Here is a 16,470-nt window from a genome sequence, read left to right as displayed (position 1 = left end):
TTTGTGCTGTGTCAGTTGGTCCTCACAACTCTATGAAGTCAGCATTATCTCCATTTTACAGATGAGAAAAATGAGGCTTAGAGGAAAAAATTGCCCTAGCTTGTAATTAGCTTTCCCACAACCTCCAGTGGTTAGGAATTCCAAACCTTACTCTAAATTTGACCATCATCTTGATAAATAAAATGTAGTGAATACTCCTTTCTACAAACACAATTTTAGGAGGTAGAAAAGCAATTCAGAAGCACAGTCTATTTTAACATAATTTGTTTGTTCCCAAAATAATCTGTCTCAAAGCCAGAAAACAGTTATTGGCCACTGTAAGATTATATTTTGACAATTACAATTTTTAAAAATCAAAGAATATAGACACAGGAGTTGTTGCTTATTACCTAGACATCATTACCTAGAAAATGATGAAAATCCTTGGAACATTTGGAAAGAGGGAGTTGGAGAAAAGGGAAAGAAGAAATATTAACATAGCCATCATTAAATGAATGTTCAGAGTGTAAAATTTGGCAGGAAAGATATATTTTCATTAACAAATTTAGTAAAAATAACCTTGACAAATCTGGATCCAGAAATGATTTTTATTAAATAACTTATTTTAGAAAGATAAATTTAGTTTCCATTTATTTTTTTAATGTCAAGTACACAAAGTTTGATCTTCTCAGCAATAAAATGGCAATTTCAGCTTTTTAAGCATCATGGGGAAACCATCCTTTTAGCTTAAAAGAAAAATCAGTGCATGCCACATTAGTAAAATATACAACTTTCTCTCCTGAAGGACTAATACCTTGTGTGTAAATTAATAATTTTTAATAGCAATCACTGCGGAGTCTTGAAATGGTTTGTAGTAGTCAGTGTGACAATTTGGTACATACATAACTTGGCATCTGGTAACCTGGATTTGAAACCAGATTTTGCTACTTACTAGCTATGTGCCATGTGCAAATTCATAAACATCTGATTCTGTAAAATGTGGCTAGTACAGCTCCTCCAAGAATGCTATGAGATTAAACAGAACAATTTAAGAGTGCCAGGCCCTGAGGAGTAGCCTTCTCTTTTGCATTACCTAGGGGTGGGTGGGTAAGGGGTGTGGGAGGTTAGCAGTGAATACTCTGGATGGTGCACAGCTTCCCAGCAGTTGCTTTGCAATCCTTCTTCAGAAAAACACAATAACTTCTTTTCATTACATTTTCTTTCTTTTTTCTCAGGCTCTGATGTGACCTCTGAGAACAAAGACAAAACTGCAGAGCTAGAGGAAGTCAAGCTAAAATTAATGTTGGGTATCTCAGTGATGACCCTCTTCCTTTTCTTCATCCTTTTGACAATGTGTTGTGTCACTTTTTACAAATTGAACAAGCAGAGGTAAGTCTGACAACCCCTGGATTCTTTAGAGCATACATAATGTCAAGCTCTCCCCCTCTTCTCTTTGGTAGCAAACAGTTGACCCACCGATTTATAAGTCTGACTTCATTTCCCCTATTTAGAGAGGACCAGGGCCTGTCACTCAGGGAATATTCTAGTTGAAATTTTCCCAATATTTTAAATAGCTGTCTAGAAAGAGAAATAGCCTGAATCAATTTATTGGAAAGCATATAGTGAATCTAGATATGCTTCCTTTTTTGATAGCCTTGGAGTGAAAGTACTATGGATTCTCTCATAAATATGCTTCATTCTCACAAGTATTAAATATAATAAAATTACAATGAAAGAAAAATCTGTATATCATTACTAAGTATCATTAGTTACTGGATCATTTTAATACACTGGACAGAATTTTATATTGGTTTAAGTTTTGCAAATTCTAAGTTCAGTTGAGCTACAAATGTACACAACTAAAAATAATTCTTGACATATTTCTTTCCTTTTCAGTTCTAAAAGTATATGTGAGAATGAATATGCAATCAACCCAGAGCTGGCAACCCTGTCTTATTTTCACCCATCCGAAGGTGTATCAGACGCATCTTTTTCTAAGAGTCCTGACAGCAGCACGTTTTGGGGCAACGCTTCCTCAGAATTGAGAAGATCAGGCACAAAAAGGCCAATATCTAAACCTATGACAGATATGGTTTCCACAGCCTCAGAAGATATAGGTATAAATTACGAGTCAGACTTACTTCAGAGTGAGGAACCGAGTGAAGAAATCCAGACTGATGAATAAAACATTCTTTTTTCATAAAAAAATAAAAAGTACCTACTTTTGTGACTTATATTCATGTCATGATTTTGAAACTGCTGAGATGTATTCAAATTTTCTGGTGTTTTTTAAAAGAAGGAAATATTAAATAAAATTCTCTCTATTATGAAGATTATTTACTTGAAAATTCACAAGGAAATTATTTAGAGTGTGGGAACATCATCAAGTAAAATAATCCTGGAAAGTGACTTATGAAAAAGTGTTCATTCTAGGTTGTTAATTTTAAAATGAGGACATTTAGATATTTACCTTACTTGGGGACATTTTGAAGAATTTCAGGGTAACCACCACCACTATGCCCTCATCCACACCAAAACAAAAAGAACTCCTGTTCATGTACTATTGACAAAACAGTTGTGTCATATCAAGAGATGAAACTAAATTAGTGCTAGACAGACTCCTAGCACTCTTGAACTATTTAAAAGCCAACCAGACTGCTCTCACAGGACAAAGAGACAGGAAAAAAGAGATTTTTTCCCCCCATTTCTAGAGTATCCATAATTGTTTGAGCTAACATGGGACACCAGAAGAAGAGAAAGAGGGAATACCAGCATGAAATTTTCTAGGGGAGAATTCATGAATCCAGAATCTTTTAGAGCTCTCAGGGCCCTTTTTTCTCTCTTTCCCCAGGCATCTGGGCTCATTATGTTATATTGGAAGAAAAACATCTCAAAGACTAATTCAAATTTTTAATGACTTATAAGGCTGTCCATCCAGGAATATTTCAATTTATAAACAGGACAACTGGAATAGGGATACAGTTCCCTTCCTAGGAGTAAGTTTGCACTGGTAGGACATTAGAGACTTCTGTGGATATGAGTGGATAGTGGGGTGGGAGGGGGAGGGCTTGGGGCACATGTCATTGCTCTCCTAAAATCTCACCATACGACTGAGTGCCTACTTTATGCCAGGCACCTGGTTCACTCTGTCACACTGATTTCTACTGCTCTATGAGAAGTGGGCTCATTTTACAGATCAATAAATGAAAACGCAGGTAAGTCAGATACTCAGCCTAAGATCATTCTGTTAGAGGGGGACAATGCTAAGATTTGTTTCAAAACAGGTTCTTTGCATAATACATGTAGGATAATAGTCAAACTTATAACAACATCCAAAAGACTGTTCAAGAGTAAGGCCCTGCATCTAGCAGGCACGAGGCTTTTTAGCTCAGGAGTTCTTTCAGCTCTTGGGAAATTGTTTTCCCTACCTCTGTCTTAGGTCTCTACGAACCTTCTTCCACATGGAGAACAGAAACACTTTACATTTACCCACCATGTCCCATACCATCCATTCTCCCTCACTTCCCATTTCCTCCTCAGTCTCCACCCGCTGTCTTACCATTGGCTGGGAAAGCCACAAAGCTCCACCTCTGAGTAGCTGTGGACTATATAAGATGGTACCTTTGAGGGAAACAGAGTAGCAGAATGGACGGGTGCTCACTTTTGCCTGATCTCTGAAAAAAGTGTCCACAGATTCCAAGTCAACTGTGCTGGCCTTGAGCAGCGGCCCATGCTACCTTCTGCCAGTTACTTTTGCAATTTTCCATGCCCTTTTGACAGCCAACAAGTCGGGGATCAGTGCCACCGTTTGTACTGCCAACTCAGGCACCAGGAGAATGGAATGAGGGAGTGGAATGAGGCAGGTAGTTGCAGCTGCATGGAGATGCTCCAGGTGCAGGAGAGCCATGTTGAGGCCATGGGTAAGAAAGGACTTGTGGGGAAGGGGACTTGGCCCAATGGATAGGGCGTCCGCCTACTACATGGGAGGTCCATGGTTCAAACCCCAGGCCTCCTTGACTCGTGTGGCGCTTGCCCACACAAGGAGTGCCCTGCCACTGCAGGGGTGTCCCCTGCTGTTGGGAAGCCCCACGTGCAAGGAGTGTGCCCCGTAAGGAGAGCTGCCCAGTGCAAAAGAAAGTGCAGCCTGCCCAAGGAAGGCGCTGCACACAAGGAGAGCTGAAACAACAAGATGACACAATGAAAAGAAACACAGATTCCCGATGCTGCTGATAAGGATAGAAGCGGTCACAGAAGAACACAGCGGATGGACACAGAGAACAGACAACTGGGGGGCGGGGGTGGAGGGGAGGGCAGGAGAGAGAAATAAATAAAAAATCTTTAAAAAAAAGGACTTGTGGGAGGACTTCCAGTGGGCTTGGGGAGGAGTCTACTACCAAGCAGGCCCTCCTTTTTTCTCCATCCATCCTTGGGAGGTGCCAAGGAGTTTCTTGATTGGAAATAGGTCTAAGTGTTGCTTTTGAATTGGTATCACTTGTAAAGCCTTATAGAGAAAGCTAATCAATATAGCAGTACTTTGGTTAAAATGTCTAAAATGGCCAAAAGGTGTATGTTGTTAATATTTTTTAAAATGGGCTTCTCTTTCTCAGACATGTGGCATAGCTTGTAGAGACCACTGTAAGGTGCAGTTGAGGGTGTTTTGAGGAAGCTCGCCAGCAGGCCTGAAGAATGTCAGGTAGCCTTTTGGGAGGCCTCAAGTTGGCCCCTGCACAATCAAATGTGTTTTTGCTCCTTGCTTGTGTTCATCTTTCCTGCTTCCACTTGCCTTAGAACCAGGAACCATGTTGCTTCAGAGTCCCCAAGGGTAAGTCTAACTTGCATCGCACACCCGGATCAGGAACCTGCAGCGCCAACCCTTACCCGGCCTTCCCTCACCCTCCCGCGGGAGGCACACAGGAGGGGGGTGTGATGGGAGACCCTCTTCGGGCTTTTTCCAGGATGGCGGTTCCTGAAAACCGGGATTCGGGTTGGGGGTGTCGTGATGACGTTCAGGACGATGGTCAGCGTGGACTGGTGGTTCCGAAGTACCTCTTCCTCCCCGGGGCGCCACCGCCGGCACTGTGCAGAGAGCTGGGGGCACGTGCCCGCCTCCGGGGGTGTCCCCTGCGCGCTGTGCCCGTCGGGGGCTGGGCCAAAGTCACGAGGCCAGTGAGTAGGGGTCGAGGAGCGCGCGGTGGGCTTGACTCCGAGCAAGGACCAGCAGGGGCCGGCTCCTAGGAGCACCGGATCCTAGAAGGGCCCCTGAAAGGCGAGCACCAGGCTTGCTGGTGGTTGCCTGTGCGTGGCCTTGCCAGGACTTACCTTTCTCCTGTCCCCAGTCAAACAGTGTGAATTATTGAAAGGGGCTTCCTGTCCTCTCTTGAAAGGTGAGGGGAGTGGGGCCCTGTTGAAAGCTATTTGGGAACTGGAAGTTAGGTCTTTGTAGTTCTGGGGACTTGGGCATTAATTTCAAATGTAAAAGAGCTGTTCTCTGTTCCTCCTGGCCTGAGGAAAGGTTTTAAATGTGCCCTCAAACTTCAAAATGAACCGGTTTTGGCCCAGTAAACTGCCTGCGACTTGAAGGGAAAGCATAATCACTTTGCTTTCCGAAGTGCCTCAAAGTACTGCTTAAACAGCATTTCTTCAATCAGGACAACTATATAAAACCGAGGTTAGGCCAAAATATATTTCAAGCTGGTTATTTAGAATTTACTCTTCTTTCTAAATTTATTTAAGGAGAAATTAGACCCAGTCGTTTATATTTGGATTGTAGGATAATTTTTTGTTCTTGTGCCTGCTCATTTCCTCTCCTCCCATCTGTCAAAATGTCATACACAAAATCACAAAACATTGTATCTTGTTTTGGGTTTCAGTAAAGTTCATTTCTTAATTAAAATGAATATTATGTTGAAATGCTATCGAGCCACAAGAAAGCTTATTGTTTAGAGAGGAAGCATGTGTGTTATAAGCATATAGGTTATCTGAAAGAAAGATCGATTGTTTTGTAAAAAGAATACTTTGGCTCATACCTCAGATCTGAAATCTCTTCTTTGGGAGAAAGGAGGAATGTGCAAGTGGATCTCATAATTGATATTGGAGAGTTTATCTCAGAAAGAGGGAAGAGGCTGTGGTCCTTTAGGAAAAAGTTAGGAAAGAGCTGCCAGGGTCTTATGGATGCCCATTACTTCCAGCCTTTTGTCAGTCTCCTGGATTTCCTCAGGAGTGTGAATCTAGCTGCTCTGAAATTTAATATCTTTAAAAATTTTTTTTTAGATTTTTATGGTGGACAGGTTTGTTTTGTTTTGTTTTTAGGCATTCTATAGAACATCAGGGACCATAGTGAGAATGTTGAGACCGACTAAATTAGACTAATGCTTTAAAGAGCTGTTTTTTTATGGACAGAAGAGATTTATTGCTATGGTGATAATCTGTACAGTTCTAAGTGGTATTCAGCTGCTTGAACCAATTCCAAATTGTCACTGAAATAAGGGGAATTGTTTACCTCTAAACCATGTCATGTTTGACACAATTTAGTAATTATACATGTATCAGATCTGTCCCAATGATGTAAAGTCATTCTAGTAATAAGACATGAATGTACTTTAATCAGACATGGGAATCAGCTAGAAATTTCAAGGCGTTACATATTTGTAGTCATTGATTTGTTATTCTCCTTCCAAGAGCTTATCAATTAGTAAGCTATCCCCCGTGTTTAAGTTGGGTTTGGAAGAGATTATTTCATTCTGTTAGGAAATCATTTGTCCAGGATAGTCTGGAATCTACATTTTATCTTAAGTAGTTTTAAAGATACTCATTTTCCATTGACAGCACTAGGTACAACAATGGAAGAATTGGAAAGCATCAACAAAGAAATTGAGTCAGTGAAGACCGAAATTGAAGAAAAGCAGAAGAGGCTCTCCAGTTCATTTTAGCACATGAAGAACTATCGCCAAGCCCTGTTACCTCCTTGAGCAACACAAATGTGAGAAAAGATTTCTCTGAAAACATCCTGCTTCCAAAGAAAAAGTGGAATGAACCATCAAAGAACAATGGCAGTAAGCCTAGAAAGTATGTGGCGGAAAATAAATGTCCAGCAACTGATCTTGAATATGATCCCTTGCTCAATTATTCTGCAGGGCTGCTTAGAGCAGCTAATGCAAAGCAGGATGAAACTGATATACCACTATTACGTCACTTGAAGAAATTTGTGGGCAAATATTGCCACAAGTCCCCAGAGAGTCAAAGACCCTATGCTTCACCAATAAGAATTAAAATAAATCTTCAAGAATCTGATGAAGATGATCTTGTAATAGATGTGCCTCCACTCATGCCTGCTTCTAAGAAATTTAAACTAATTAGAGGTTTCCAACATCACAGTATAGATGAAAGGATACATATGATGCCCTTGGAGCGGGGAAATCTTCCAATTTGTGACACAGAAGAAGAAAAAATATATAAAAGCCAACAAACCATGCAAATAGATGACAATAACAAAGAACTACCTAAAATGCCCATGGGAACTTTGCTGGATATGGAAAATAATGTAAACTGGTATCATGTTAAAAACCATGTTTCTGAGACAGGAAACCTTTGTGAGGAGAAGTAGTATGTGTATATTTCAGAAGAAATTATAGCTTTTGCATCTCTCAGTGACAAAGAAATACAGGAAGAAAGTCATAATGAAAGTTATACACAGAGCAAAAAACATGTAAAAACACCTTATGCTCAAAAAGAAGAAAATGAATGTTGGTATTCACCAAGCCAGCTCCAGATCTTTCATTCAGATGAGTGTGCAGAAGACAAGGTAATAGAACTTCACCACTTTGGAGACAGCAAATTATTTGAGTTGGATTCTGATAAGGAACTTGCTGAAGATGACAGCCCCTCTGATTCTGATGATACCATGGAGAATGTCTTCGAATTTTCAATGAGTTCACAGAAAATGAAGTTCATAAGGGAGAGACTGCTAAGCAGGTTGGTGGGTTTTTCTCTTTATCCCTTTCCTAAATTTAAGGGAAACTAAGGTCTAATGGTTTTATCAGTAATATATTCAAATAACAAGGCAAAAACCCTGAAAATGACCACCCATAGAATCTTGCTGATTGAACAGTTTCCAGAATTCAAGGTATTATATACAGTGATTTATAGCTGGTCTCCCAATTTAGAGGATTCTTTTACAGGTATGTATGTGTGTCAAGGAGTATTATCCAAATTCTGTGATTTTTTTTTTTTTAAGATTTATTTAGTTATTTCTCCCTACCCGCTTGTTGTTTACACTTGCTGTGTCTGTTCGTCTTCTTGGTTTCTTTAGGAGGCACCGGGAACCGAAACCCAGACCTCCTGTGTGGGTGGGAGGCACCTAATTGCTTAAGCCACCTCTGTTCCCTCTATGATTTTTTTTGGTGAATTATTAATAAGTTGCTCAATATTTTCATAGCTTAGATTCCCATAACATTTCAGGAAACATGCTAAATTTGGATTTATTATGCTGAAATTGGATGATTCTAATCTTATCTTTCTTCTAATAGGCTTCCGGAAAGCACATTGGATTGGATTGTTGTATTACAAAAACACTTTGGGACCAAAAAAGAGAATTGTGCACACTGATAAGTTTAATGTGAGTCATTTAGTTCCTTCTTCGCACCCCACATAAAACTTTGTAAAGCACATACCTTGGCATTTCCAACTTTAAGTATATTCTAGTGCTTGTCTTGTCATCCACCAGGAGATACAAGTGGGCAGTCAGTAAATTAATTTCTATTTGTAAGTATTTTCTGTGCCCTTCATTTCCCTCCCATTATTAAAAGCTTGTATATTGTTAATTGCACAGCTTTTAATGATTTTTCAAAGTAATTTGAAACCTTGTAATTTATGCTGAAGTTCTTTTATAATATATAAAGAAGTTGAGAAAGCAATGCAGTGAGTAATATTCCTCAAGTTAAAAAAAATTTAATGATATTTAACACTACCTTTGATGCTCTCATCTAGTCTCCATACAATTTATGCTTGGCACATACTGGCTACAGAACTTTCTTTTACATGAGAAAGAGTTTATACTTCCAGGTCAGAAATAAGAACCTGAATTCCAATTCTTCACTGAATAATTGGGTGTCCTTGGGCAAGTTATTAAATTCTCTGAACTTCATTTTCCTCATCTGTGAGATAGAAATATTGAGAGCCTTTCCCAGTGCCACATCTACAAGTACTCAAATTCTCTTTCCCTGCTCTCTTTCTTATGAAGGAAGTTGTGGGGAGGCTAACATTCTTTTCCTTTAAATGCCATGCTATTTTATTATGATCTATAACTCCCTCAAAACAGTCTTATATAGAAATAATTGTTATATATAATTTCCTTATATTTATATATAATATATAAATAATTTCCTGAAAATAAATTCTCACAAATGGAAGTAACTGGACAGATGAGGATAATGAATTTTAAGTTTTTGAAAGCATCTTGCATATTATTCCCAGAATATGCCAATTTAATAATTGGCAGTGATTCAGGGTTTCCTCCCTCCAAACCCTTACCAGCAATGGATATTATAATTTTTAGTACCCTGCAAATCTGGATGAATGTTATTTTCTTGTTTTATGATATATTTCTTTGATTACTAATGAAACTGAGTGTTCTTTCATATGTTCCACTCTTTCCTGGTAAAGAATGTTGCTATAGAAAAGTCTGATGCTAACCTGCTATTTCTCCCCTTATAAGTCACTTGATACTTTCATCTGGTTACCTAAAGGATTCTTTCTTTAACTTCAAAGTCCAGTAACACTCATAGGATATATATTATTGTTAGCTATTTCTAATTTTTCCCTGCATACAATGTGTCATTTACATGAGTTTTTTTTTTAATTTCAAGAAGTGTTCTTAAATTATATCTATAAATAGTTGCTCAATTCTGTTATTTTGCTTCCTCCTGGGGTTGTCATAAAGATGCATGTATTGGGTCACATGGGGTATTATAAATATAGTCAGTTTACTGTTAAGCTTGGGTCCAAGTTTCCCAGAGAGTCTATGTAACAAAAAGAAGCTGAAGTCATCTTATGACTATTATCAGTTTTATCACTTTTCTTTGTGTTGTGTTGATGCTCTCTAGACATAAACCAGTAAAGAGGTTATCAACTCATTTAGACCAGTCACGCCGCTAATGAGCCACACCAGGATCCTTCCGGTGCAGCAACAGGCAGTGCAGACAACGGCTGCTGTTAAGAGTGGCCAGGCTTTTGCTGCCGCCACTTCAGAACAGAAGAAAAATGAATTTGTATGTCCTGCTTCTCAAGCCCAAGGAACAGCCTCAGGACGTATGGGGAAAAAAATCTCTCTCTACATATATAAATATAGATTTAAAAACATTTATTAAGAAATAGGATTTTACCTTATTTTTAAGAATTTCTTATAAAGTCCAAATATTACTAATTGTATTTGAGTCAATGACACGCAGCTTTCTAAGATATAATATGATCAACATGATTCTTAAATATTTCCTGCTGTTTATCCCTAACTGCTAAGCCATAGAGGGTAGGTATTTTACAAGTATTTTTACATGAAGCAAATTGCTTTATAAAAAATTTAGCTCATTAACTACATTTATTCTTCTGGGTTGGTTATACTGGGATTCTTTATTGGATTTTTTTGTATGTGCATGTGTAGTCTTCAAGAAAAAAACTATTCATCTTTCAAACTTGTAAATGGAGCATTGCAAAAGCTGAAGTTGACAATAAACTCCAATCTTCTGAGGCTAATGTCATTAAAATGTACCCATTCTCTTTTTTTTTTTTAAGATTTATTTATTTATTTATTTCTCCCCGCCGCCCCCCCTCCCCCCCGTTGTCTGCTCTCTGTGTCCATTCGCTGTGTGTTCTTCTGTGACTGCTTCTATCCTTATCAGTGGCACCAGGACTCTATGTTTCTTTTTGTTGAGTCATCTTGCTATGTCAGCTCTCTGTGTGCGGTGCCATTCTTGGGCAGGCTGCACTTTCTTTCACGCTGCACAGCTCTCCTAACAGGGCATACTCCTTGTGCGTGGGGCTTACGCAGGGGACAACCCTGCATGGCATAGCTCTTCTTGCATGCATCAGCACCACGCATGGGCCAGCTCCACACGGGTCAAGGAGGCCTGGAGTTTGAACTGCGGACCTCCCATGTGATAGGAGGACGCCCTATCCATTGGGCCAAGTCTGCTTCCCCCCATTCTCTTTTATTACACTCTGAAACATCTTAGAAAATTCACCTGCATCAGAGAGCCTTCAGCTGGATGTAGTTCTTTCAGAGGAAAACCCAACTGAAAAACCAAGCAGATCAGACATTCCTGTGAAACGTATTGCTGCTTTTCCTGTGAAGATATTATAAATTAGGTCTAAAGAACAGAATTCCATTTTTAATAACTGTGTATCTTAGATATATACATAGCTTCTGCAAGAATGGCAATATTCTGCCTTAAGTTCCCTAATTCAGATAAATGCCGGACCTGTTAGAAATTTCAGTGTTCTTTAGGTTAGTTACTGTTAGATATAGTTATTTTTATTATATGATATGATTTGTGTCTGTGTGTCACTTTTACGTATTTTATTTATACTATCTTTAGAATATTAGGCTTTTTTATAGACCTAAAACATCTATGACTATGTCAGATTTAAGCCTTCTTCAAATATCAGTCTCACATTGGACTATACTTTTCAAGCTCCATACAGTGAGTGGTGTGTGTGTGTGTGTGTGTGTGCGTGTGTGTGTGTGTGAAAAAGAAACCTTTAGCAAATAATTCCGTCAGTGATATGATAGTACAACCCTACCTCTTAAGTTATTTTTGTCCTACTTGTGGCAGTAACTGTTTTTTCTGTTTGCCAAGTATTCTGTAGCAGAAAGCTACCTTAAGCTTTCTCCCTCCATAATTTTTTTTTTTCAATTGCAAGGGAACAACTACTAAAAAGGATAACACTGACTTTTTCCTTTAAAAAGTAAGGCAGATTAGCTCATTCCAGAATTCTCATGGTCTTCCTATGTCCTTCAAAAGGAATGCTAAAATTGTTTATAGCAGAAACCACTTTAATACTGAGTATATGTGTATTCTTTATAAATTTTATCTAAGGCTCAGCATCTTCCTTAATGAAATGGTATCATAAAGACACTGAGACATATGTTTGTTTTAAGGATGATAAACTACTTTCCTATATGCTGATCAGAGGACCAAATCACAGCTCAGAAATGGATGTGGAAATGGTAGTATGATTAGATGCCTAATCAGCTACCTGTATACATGCAGGTAACAGTGTGGTCTCGACAGACTCACTTCTCCCTGTTTGAATGCAATTTTTATGCCTTGCATTTATTCTACTTTTAATGAATTTGAACCTGGAATATATTTTCAATTTCATTTTGATATAGAGCTTGCCTAAATGGTTTTACCTATTTCGTACAAATACTAGGAATGTTAAACAGAAATTCATGTGCTGTTCTTTGCTCTAACCAAGAATTCCATATTGAACAAGATGCCAAAATATAAGGTGGCTTATCGGAAGCAGCCTTCTGTAACATTAGAATCTTCATCCAAAGTACCTGCTGAGACAAGACAACGCTATATCAACCTCTTTGTTGAGAAATATTTGAAAGCTTATGAAAAGGAGCATGAGGCTTTTAACACGGTCAGTACTGGATAATGTAATGTGTCTTAAAACATCTTGTTTTATAAGAAGAAATTATCACAATATTTCAATTACATCAAACATATCAAATGTTTTCTTGATATGGAGGGGAGGAGCCATCTCTTGGTGAAAAGAGGTGTATGTTTCCTTTCTTTGTTTCTCCATCTCTAAGCAGAATTGGTTTGCTTTTTCAATGGCATTTTTGCTTTTTCAACTCTCCTCCTCAGTCCCCAGGGATTTCTGAAGATATGCAAGGAACTGGAGGCTTGCAGCTATCACCAATGATTTGAAAGGTTTTACTTGGAGGAAAAGATCTTGATACAGGTTTGCAAATCCAGGTGACTCTAGGAATAAATGAGTGTAAGTAATAGAAGCCATGGATGACTAGATGGAATATGCCACATCTAAAGCAGGGAAGACACTGCACAGCTGCAGATGAATTTTTGTAGTTTGGAAATTCAGTTCCAGTATTGACAGATTTTTAATTTTCCATGATTTTTTATATTAAAATACTATTGGACAAACATATGCCTGAGCACTAAATTTAGGCTTGGAGCTTCCAGTTCTCTGATTGAGGCTAATTCAGTTTGTTCTGGAGGTTGTAGAAAGAGCCATGGGTAGGTATAACAGGAGTCAGATTTCAGATCAAAATGTGGACATTATTATCACAATGGCTTTATTGTCCATAAAATAGCTGCTTCACACAGCAGTGATATACCAATTCCTAGGAATGTTTGGAGTATAAGTTGAATTACCGTCACAATAGAGCATCCCTGCATTAAAAGTGAAAAAAAGACTCATTTCGGAATTCTTTTTTTTTTTTTAAAGGAGCTTTAGATTATATAAATGTTACATAAAAAATATAAGGGATTCTCATATATACCCTACCCCCTACCCCTCCCAACACTTCCCCCCATTAATGTCTTTCATTAGTGTGGTACATTTGTTACAATTGACGAACACATATTGAAGCACTGCTGCTACACATGGTCTATAGTTTACATTATGGTATACACTTTGCACTACACTTTTATAGGCTTTGACAAAATGTGTATTGGCTGATATTCATCATTGTAATATCATGCAGAACGATTCCAGTGTCTCAAAATGCCCCATGTTACACCTATTGTTTCCTGTTCCTTCCCTCAGAACCTTGGTGATCATTGCCTTTTTATCAATATTACAAGTTCTTCTGTTGCTAAAATAATATTGTCTCCTTTAGCCCATAGTTGCACTCTCCCCCTTATGTTTGCTCATTCCTTTATCTTGAGGATTTTGGGGGATTCTTTTATTAACAGCTTTATTGAGATAGAGTTCAATACAATACAATTCACACATTTAAAGTTTAGAATTCAATGGTTTTTAGTATCAAAACTGTGCAACCAACAATTTTAGAATATTTCAGTTACCCCAAAGAAACCCTATACTCTTTAGCAGTCACCTCACAATTCCCCCATCTCTAGGCAACCACTAATCTACTTCTGTCTGTTTCTATAGATTTTCCTGTTCTGGACTTTCTTATGAATGGAATCATTTATATGTGATCTATGCAATTGATTTTTTTCTCTTAACATAATTTTCTCAAGTGTTATCCATGTTGTAGTATGTCTCAGCACTTCATTTCTTTTTATTGCCAAATAATACCCCATTTTAGGCTATACCACATTTAATTTATCCATTCATGAGTTGATGGACATTTGGGTAGTTTCCACCCTCTGTCTATTATGAGTAACGCTGCTATTGAACATTCATTTGGAAGTTTTTATGTGGATATATGATTACATTTCTCTTGGGTAGATATCTAGGAGTGGAATTACTGAGTCATATATTAACTATAGATTTATGTTTAGGAGGAACTACCAAACAGTTTTCCAAAGTGGCTGTAACATTTTACATTTCCACTATCTTTGTATGAGTTCTAATTTCTCCATATCCTTGCCAACAATTGTTATCTTTTTTATTATAACCCTCATAGTTGGAGTAAAGTGATATTTCACTGTGGTTTTGATTTGCATTTCCTTAATGATAAATAATGGTGGGCATCTTTCCATGTGCTTATTAGCCATTTGTTTACTTTCTTTGGAGAAATGTCTATTCAAATCCTTTGCCTATTTTTAAAATTAGGTTATTTTTCTTTTCATTGATGAGTTGTGAGTGTCCTATATACATTAGCCATTATAAGATTTACAAGTATTTTTCTCATTCTGTGTGTGGTTTTGTCACCTTCTTGATGGTATTGTTTGCAGTACAAAAGTTTTTAATTTTGATGTTCAATTTATCTGTTTTTTCCTTTGTCACATGTACTTTTGGTATCATATCTAAGAAATCAAGTCACAGAGATTTACTTCTATTTATCCTCTAAGAGTTTCATAGTTTTAATGCTCATATTTTGGTCTGTGATTTTTTGAGTTGATTTTTATGTGAGGTATGAGATGGGGCCCAACTTCATTGTTTTACATGTGGATATTCAGATGTCATTTGTTGAAAAAACTATTCTTTCCCCATTTGTCTTGTCACCCTTGTTGAAAATCAATTGGTCATATATATGAATTCACTTCTCAACTCTAAATTCTATTTCATTGATCTTTATGTCTATCCTATCCTAGTACTACACAGTCTAGATTACTGTATCTTTGTAGGAAGTAATGAAATCAGAAAGTTAGTCCTCCAACTTTGTTCTTTTTTCAGAATTGTTTTGGTTGTTGTTGGTCCTTTGTATTTCCATGTGAATTTTAGGATCAGTTTGTATATGGCTGCAAAATGAGACAGCTGGGATTTTGATAAGGATTGCATTAAATCTGTAGATCAGTTTGGAGATCATCTCTCTTAGTTTTTAGTCTTTTGATCTAGAACATGAGAGGACTTTGCATTTATTTAGGTCTTTAATTTTTTTCAACAGTGTTTTGTAATTTTCAATGTACAAGTCTTGTACATCTTTGGTTAAATTTATTCCTGTTTTTTTTTGTTGTTGTTGTTTTGTTTTTTAATGAGATCCTGGAGATCAAACCCAGGACCTTGTACATGGAAGCAGGCACTCAATCACTGAACTACATCTGTTCCCCATTGTGAGTTGTTCTTTTTGTTTGTTTGTCTGTTTATCTTTCCCTAGGAGGTACCGGATATCGAACCTGGGACCTCATATTTGGGAAACAGGTGCTTCTACTCCCCCTTTATTATTATTATTATTATTTTGAATATTTATTTTTTATTTATTTCTCCCCCCACCCCCACCCTGCCCCAGTTGTCTGTTCTCTGTGTCCATTTGCTGCATGTTCTTCTTTTGTCCGCTTCTGTTGTTGTCAGCAGCATGGGAATCTGTGTCTCTTTTTGTTGCGTCATCTTGCTGTATCAGCTCTCTGTGTATGTGGCACCATTGTTGGGCAGGCTGCACTTCCTTTCACACTTCCTTTCTCCTTACGGGGCACACTCCTTGCACATGGGGCTCCCCTACGTGGGGGACACTCCTGCGTGGCAGGACACTCTATGTGCACATCAGCACTGTGTGTGGGCCAGCTCCACATGGGTCAAGGAGGCCCAGGGTTTGAACCACGGACCTCCCATATGGTAGATGGATGCCCTATTCTCTGGGCCAAGTCCACTTCCCTATTATTTTTGATGTTATTGTAAATGGAATTGTTTTCTTAATTTTATTTTCAAAATTTTTGTTGCTGGTATAGAGAAATATAACTGATTTTTGTATATTGATTTTATATCCTACAACATTGGTGAGCTTGATTATTAGTTCTAATAGATTTTTTAGTAGATTCCTTGTGATTTTGTGTATACAAAATCATGTCATTTACACATATAATTTTATTTCTTCCTTTTTAATCTGGATGTTTTTATTTC

At 37.9% G+C, this 16,470-nt stretch overlaps 1 protein-coding gene across 2 annotated transcripts in view; it reads left to right on the top strand.

Moving 5' to 3' along the window:
- The window catches only part of MOB3B (MOB kinase activator 3B), a 278,921-nt gene extending 276,708 nt beyond the window's left edge, over nt 1–2,213 (top strand). For both annotated transcript variants that reach the window (XM_058301953.2, XM_058301954.2), the window contains 2 exons: nt 1,215–1,368; nt 1,876–2,213. In XM_058301953.2, coding sequence (XP_058157936.1) covers nt 1,215–1,368; nt 1,876–2,164 — 443 coding nt within the window. In that variant the 3' untranslated portion in view covers nt 2,165–2,213. The remainder of the gene's footprint in view (nt 1–1,214; nt 1,369–1,875) is intronic.
- Nucleotides 2,214–16,470: the final 14,257 nt, after the last annotated feature.

This window comes from Dasypus novemcinctus, chromosome 8, assembly GCF_030445035.2.
Source record: "Dasypus novemcinctus isolate mDasNov1 chromosome 8, mDasNov1.1.hap2, whole genome shotgun sequence".
NCBI lineage: Eukaryota > Metazoa > Chordata > Mammalia > Cingulata > Dasypodidae > Dasypus > Dasypus novemcinctus.
The sequence above is the reverse complement of the archived record's forward strand: the minus strand, read 5'-3'. Positions and strand labels throughout refer to the sequence as shown.